This window comes from Zasmidium cellare, assembly GCF_010093935.1.
Source record: "Zasmidium cellare ATCC 36951 unplaced genomic scaffold M409scaffold_25, whole genome shotgun sequence".
Classification (NCBI taxonomy): Eukaryota; Fungi; Ascomycota; class Dothideomycetes; order Mycosphaerellales; family Mycosphaerellaceae; genus Zasmidium; species Zasmidium cellare.
Window position 1 is genome coordinate 73,833 of NW_022986969.1, and position 6,750 is coordinate 80,582.

General features: G+C 56.7%; 2 protein-coding genes across 2 annotated transcripts; both read left to right on the top strand.

The window, feature by feature from the left end:
• Positions 1–790: 790 nt before the first annotated feature.
• M409DRAFT_67700 (uncharacterized protein) lies at positions 791–1,734 on the top strand (the record flags this gene model as incomplete). The annotated part of the gene is made up of 4 exons (XM_033817517.1): positions 791–810; positions 1,060–1,179; positions 1,229–1,653; positions 1,706–1,734. The coding sequence occupies 4 exons, from the start codon at positions 791–793 to the stop codon at positions 1,732–1,734; spliced, it is 594 nt and encodes a 197-aa protein (XP_033665433.1).
• Positions 1,735–2,329: 595 nt separating this feature from the next.
• M409DRAFT_24945 (uncharacterized protein) lies at positions 2,330–6,241 on the top strand (the record flags this gene model as incomplete). Its single annotated transcript, XM_033807465.1, has 1 exon — positions 2,330–6,241. The coding sequence occupies one exon, from the start codon at positions 2,330–2,332 to the stop codon at positions 6,239–6,241; it is 3,912 nt and encodes a 1,303-aa protein (XP_033665434.1).
• Between the last annotated feature and the right edge of the window lie 509 nt (positions 6,242–6,750).

The window sequence follows — 6,750 nt, forward strand, 5'->3', positions numbered from 1 at the left end:
GGGAAAAGTTCGCACGAAGAGAAGATAGGCGAGGGAAATCCACAGTGCAACTCAATAATCCCCACACAGCCAGCAGTGAGGTTGAACAAGAGACTCCCGCCTCACCGCCGAGCTGCGAGCGGCTGCTGACTCGTCTGCGAACGAGTGCATTGGGAGACTTCATCCGGCGTCTCGTCAAGTGTGTGAGGCGTAGACGAGTTGGGTGTTTTGCGACGAGTCCGCTAGACGTGGTTGTTGTGTATTTCCACGCGCTCGCCCATACACATACACATCGCTGCTTTGCCCACCCGCCGCTCTCGCTCACCAGCGACTCTGCTAGCCAACACGCACGACACCTCACCTCCGACTTCACTCCCCTCGACCCGCCCGTTATTGCGACAGATCAGCACAAGCACGTCGACACCACGTGGAAAGCGACCCATCGAGTCTGTGTGAACGCCACACGTCGCACCGCCGCACCGTCGGACACGTACCCTGCTGTCGCCAACAATCCGCTCGTCAGACACGCGGTCTAAGCCTCGCCGCCGCTTCCTGCTTGCCAGGTGCTTGCTGGTCGCCGCCCCGAACCCATCATCTACACAGGGTCTCGCGCACCTTAGCTCAGCCGTCGCAACGTCCCTTCTGCCGCCGCGTCTCCACTCGTGACTGCCAGCAAGCCGCCCATCACCACAGCTCACATTTCGCGCGCCATTCGAGACACAGAAAGAGCGAGCAGTAGTCACGGGAGCGGGAAGGTCCACGTGCGGAGCATCTGAAAAGTACGCCTCTGCTGCTGTGAAGAGCGGTCAGAATGGTCGTCGCCACGATAAAGTACGCATATCCCAATTCTTTGCCTTGTTCGGTAGACACCCCCTCGCTGGAGATACACACACACGCACGCACGTCTGAGACATCGGCAAGAGGCGATCACTATGGGTGCTTGCTGTGCGCGCGAAAGCGAGCCAGACTCGGAGCCAATGGTTCACCAGAGGATAGGGCATCTTCACAGACACGGCACAATCAAGTACAAGGCGTTTATATGATGGGTTGAACAGCAGCTAACAGTGGCTTTTCCCGCAGATGTGTCGTGGTCGGTGACGGTGCAGTGGGCAAGACATGCCTTCTCATAAGTTACACCACCAACAAATTCCCGTCGGAATACGTGCCGACTGTCTTCGACAACTATGCGGTTACTGTTATGTAGGTGGTTGTGGTGAGGTATGCTTTGGCGAGAGCTGAACTTGGACAGGATCGGCGATGAACCCTACACCCTCGGACTCTTCGATACTGCTGGACAAGAAGACTACGACCGCTTACGACCTCTCTCCTACCCCCAAACCGACGTCTTCCTCGTCTGCTTCTCCGTCACCTCACCCGCGTCCTTCGAGAACGTCCGAGAAAAGTGGTTCCCCGAAGTACACCACCACTGCCCCGGTGTGCCATGCCTGATAGTCGGGACACAGACAGATCTGAGAGACGACGCGCAGGTAAGGGAAAAGCTGGCCAAGCAGAAGATGCAGCCAGTGAGGAAAGAGGACGGCGAGAAGATGGCGAAGGAGCTTGGCGCGGTCAAGTACGTCGAGTGCTCGGCACTGACGCAGTTCAAGCTCAAGGATGTGTTTGATGAGGCTATCGTGGCAGCTCTCGAGCCTCCTACTGTCAAAAAGCCCAAGCGTGAGTACAGTATCTTTCACCAGCATTGAATCTCGCTGACTCTCTACTGCAGGAAAGGGCAAGGGCTGCATTTTGCTATAGCCTCCAATCGACGAGAAAGCAGCGAGCGACACGGTGCCTCAGACACCGTTCTACTATACCAGGCAAGCTGGGCGTGTGGCGTTGGGGGAAGCGTTTCTCAGGATTACATACCATCCTTGTTCGTATCAGCATCTTGAATCGTGGATTGCTAAATTTTCAAACCGATGCATCACTTCCATATCACAAACCGTACTCCGCCGACCGTAATGAATGTTTGAAGATGTGGGTGGTGGTAGGCTTTTGTTTTGGAGTGTCGGGCTTTGAAAGTCGTGGTCTTGGGTGAGCTTTTCCCGCTCCTTCCCGATTTGGTAAACTTTCACTTCATTCACCTCAGCCATGCCAAGAGTTTGCTAACTTTGCATGTCACCGCACAATACTAGATCCTTCTTCTTCACTCGCTGGTCACTGTCGACGACACCCGCATGAGCTCGCCGCTGTTTGCATTTGAAAGGTGTATTGTAAGTTGTCGCTGTTGCCAGCTTCGCCACAGCCGAAGCTTTGCCGGCCGCCGGCCGTTTGCTGTTGATTTTGCTCGGCCGATTCGGACCCTTTTTGCAGTCGCCCTTCAACCAGACCAAATACAACCGTGGCAGATATGGCGAACGAGGAGGGAGACGAGCGAGCCGATCAGGCAGATCGCACGCTCGGTGTCGAGCACATGCAACCTGGCCAGAACTCCTTTGCCATGGCAACCGTCCAGCGCCATAGATACATGATCCAAGCAAACGCCTTCTACCAGCAGGAGTGGTCTGCCCGCGAAGGCACCCCGCCAAGCCAAATTCACCCGGCGTGTCGTCAGCCAGACCTGATTTCCAACCTCGCACGACCAATTCCGCGCTGGTCACCTCAACCAACACAACACCAGCACACACCCACACCCGCGCCACGCGACTCGGCGGTCACCACCATGTCGTCGCTCGAGCGTGCTGCAAAGCGTGCAAACAGTCCAGAAGAACTCAATCTCGGCACTACCCCTGTGCACACCCCACGACCTACACCGCGCGCTATCATCGAGGACCAAGCTGAGTATCGTCAACATCAAGCGTCTGGGACCACTGATAACAGGACGCCTGTCTACCATCCCACTCCCAAGGATGCCAATGAAGGATTCGACCCTGCCAATCGTGCCAAAGCCAAGAAGCCAATGCCAGTGTCCGATTCAGAGCCAATAAAGCCACCCCCGCGAGGATACACAGAACCGATTCTGGACCGGGAGAGGAGCGTAAAGTTCTCGGATAGCGCTGACCACGCCCCACAGAAGACTCCGAAGAAGAGCGGCATGGCCGCCTTGGGAGATTCCTTCAGGGATATCTTCCGCCCGGCGTCGTCGCGTCGGTCGAACGTGGATGCTGCATCCCGTCCGCCGACGCCGGCGCCGGGTGGCACGCCCACGACGACGAGAATGCCGCCAAAGGCGGCGCAAGTGCTGGGAAGCAGCGATGATTCCAAGGGCCTCGGCCGGTCTCCGTCAAAGAAGAGCATCTTTTCACGCCGCGCATCCGACATCCACGAGGCGAAGAGCTCGCCCAAGAAGGGCAAGAAGAAGGGTGGCGAAGATTCGAACGAGCCGCCACCACGATCAAACACGTCGATGGGTTTTCGCGTTGACGCTGGGTCAGAGAGCACCCGCAGCCGGACTACGACCACTCCTAGCACCATGCAGAGTGGCTCGGAGTCTGGCAGCGCGACTCAGCGTCTAAACATGGCAACGCCAGCTATGGGGCTCACCAGACATTCGAGCCTGAAGTATAACGACGGCCAAATGCCACCGACTCCGCCGTCCAAGGACACGCCACCGGATGAGAAGATCATCCGCCACATGAACAAGCAGGTGTCACCTCTCACGTCCTTCACAGACACGCCCACGCGCGGCGCTGGCTTCATCAGCTCCTCATCACGCGTGAGTCCAAGTCGCGATGGCAGTTATGGACAGCGACATGTGCCAAAGCTCGTCACAGCACCAAGCATGCACTCGATGCGAGCATCTGTCGCCATCGACGCGCAAGCCCACAACCCAGCTCAGTTGCAAGAGCTGAATGATCGTATCGGTGGTCTTGGACTCGAAGGTTTCAACATGCCTGGCGAGTACGAGCAGTCGACCATTTTCGGATACTCTCCAAGCGTCTACTCTCAGGAGTGGACAGACCCACGCAACTCCGTTGTCGACGTGCCTGACCGTGTATCTGAAGTTGAAGAGGAGGAAGTCACGCCGACTAGGCCAACACCACAGGACCAGATGCAGATGAGGCCTACACGCTCTCCGTCCGTGGGAACGCCAGACACTTCGGTCACGTCTGCAACTGTCGACCTTATCTATCCAGAGCTTCACAACGATCCTTCCATCGCTGCTTTCCAGACATATGAGCAGACTCCACCACAGGCTTCCAACACCCCAGCAATGGCTACTGCCTTTGAGCAGCTTGAGGATGTGTTGGAGTCTACCGCAGGTGTTGGCACTTCTCGTGTTCAGGACAACCGGGCCCCTGAGACACCTCAATCACGCCACCAGCAGTCAAGAACCGAGCGACGTCGTGCCACTCTTGCACCGTCGGCACTCCAAAACAGCGGCGGCGAGGGCCATGAGGTGCAGACCACAAAGAGCCAGTCTTTTGACCAAGAGTCAGATTCTTCCAAGTCTAGTTTCGAGTTTGACGAGAACGACATGGAAGCGGCCATTCGCCATCGCAACGAGAAGCTGGCACGCACTGGCCTTATCCACCCAGCCTTTCGCAAGCCGGTTCAAGAAGAGGCAGAGACTTCTCCAATGTCAAACCACCCAAGTGCCAAGGTGTCACCATTGAAATATGTCCAGCATACCGGCACTGGCCAGATTCTGTCATCCGCCGCCTACGACCCAAATGCTCCTGGCAAGTCCACAGGACTGAAAGCTGAGTTCACGCCACTCGCGAAGCAGGATGAGGGCGTGGCCAAGATGCGGAGAGCGCTCGCCGCTGAGGACATGTCGCCAGCACCCAAGCGTCGCCCAGGCAACATCATGGATAGTCGCCCAAACTTGGCTCCAAGCAATGCTGCCGCAGCGCCTAAGACTGGTGTTCGAAGCCCTCGCCGTGCCAAGCGCTTCCCTCGCAGCACCGACGTTGACCCAGCCATGTCAACCACCAGCTCTGAGTCTCGCTCACGCTCGCCGTCTCGCGAATCTTCGCCCTCGCAGCAATCACGTGCGGTTCAGCCAGCATCTTCACGTGCCAATCAGCAGCAAACTTCACTTGGCAATCAGCAGCCAACTTCACGCGCTGCTAAGACTTCACTCGCCAATGACGACAACGTCTCGCGCTTCACTTGTTCACGCGACGCCGACATGCGTGCATTCAATCAAGACGCACAACGCTTCAAGGCTTCGATTGAGCGCAAATACCCAAGCACGACGAAAGCACTCACCGACGACAGTGCAGCAGACAGCGGTGTCGACATAGACAATCACAAGAACACCACAGGTCCTCATCGCCCCGACACCCGCAAGCCCAAGCGTGTGTCGACGGCCAACGCTCGCAAATACTACCTTGGTCCTCCTGCCGGTGGCGACACTCCAGACAGCAGTCGCTGCGGCACGCCAAACACCACCGCAACCAACGACTCTGAAGCGTCCACCATCGTTCTCACGCCCAACTTGCCGTACGGTTTCCGACCTCCACCCGGTGGCGCGCCTGTGACGAGTAGTCAGCTTGCTGGATACGAGACACATCCCACCGTCTCCGACATGAGCTCCCCAACTCCTGCCGAGCCTCGCGGAAAGGGCAAGCAGAAGAGTAATAACTCGACGGCGACTGGCAGCGGTGGTGCTTCTGGCGGCAAGACGACTTCAAGGAGCACGACCTCAACTACACCCGGCAGCATGGCGACTCCAGGCAACAACACGTCCTCCACCCGCAGCAGCGGTCGTGCTCGTGTTGTATCCAATGCGTCTACTGCTCACACTTCGTCGAGCGACACTCTCCCTGGTACTGCTACCAGCAGAAAGACGTCGACCAATGTCGCTTCGAACACGATTCCCGCTCCTTCCGCTTCTGGCAGCACATCTTCGACGGCTCCATCCAACACTCAGGCGGTCCCATATTTCAACCAGCCAGCCGCTACTCCTCCTGCCGTCGCCCCCACCGCATCTCCTCCTGTGGCTATTGGAGCTCCATCTCCGCCGCCGACCCAACCTCTACCCCAGCCATCGCCGGCTTTGCAGATGCAAGCTTTCATGGCGCTCTACCAGCAGCAGGCGGAGGCGATGCGGCTCTTGAGTGCGCAGATGAATCGTTTGGAGATGACTCAGCTTGCCAACCAGCAGGGCAACCAGCAGGCCAGCCCGCAGACGAACGCTCCTATCAGCCAGCAGGGCACACAGCAGCCAAACCAAGCCGCTCAGCAGATGCCTCAAGTTGCGCAGCAGGCCAGCCAAAACAACCACCAGACGGCTCAAGCCCCCCAGGCTCCCCCACAAGCCGACGACACCAGCTCCGACGAAGACGACCGCGCCGACTGGTTCAACCCCGGTTGAACACCACACCACCAGACAAGAAAAGAGTTAGGAAACTCCACCACACACACGGTTCACTTGGATGGAAAGTACCACCGCCCCATCACATGAAACCCAAAAGTCTCGCAAGACAAGAGAACTTGGGGATCGAGGAGGGAGGGAAATCATCCACCAGCATTGCGACTACCATGACTTCTTGCTTTTTGGCGTTTTTGGCTTTTGACGGCGTTTTGGTTTTGGGGAGTTTCAGGACACAGGATGAGGATGAGGATGCGGAGAAGAAAAGATGGAAACACAGCACACAGAACACAACACACAACACTCTCGACTCTCGACTCTGGCTTTGCTTACTTTTTTGCTTTTGGCGGATGATAATGGGAACGGTAATGGGATTTTGCTTTTGGGGATGGATTAAAGAGAAAGAAAAAGACGAAAAACAACAACAACAACAACAACAACAACAACAACAACAACAACAACAACAACAACAACAACAACAACAACAACAACAACAACAACAACAACAACAA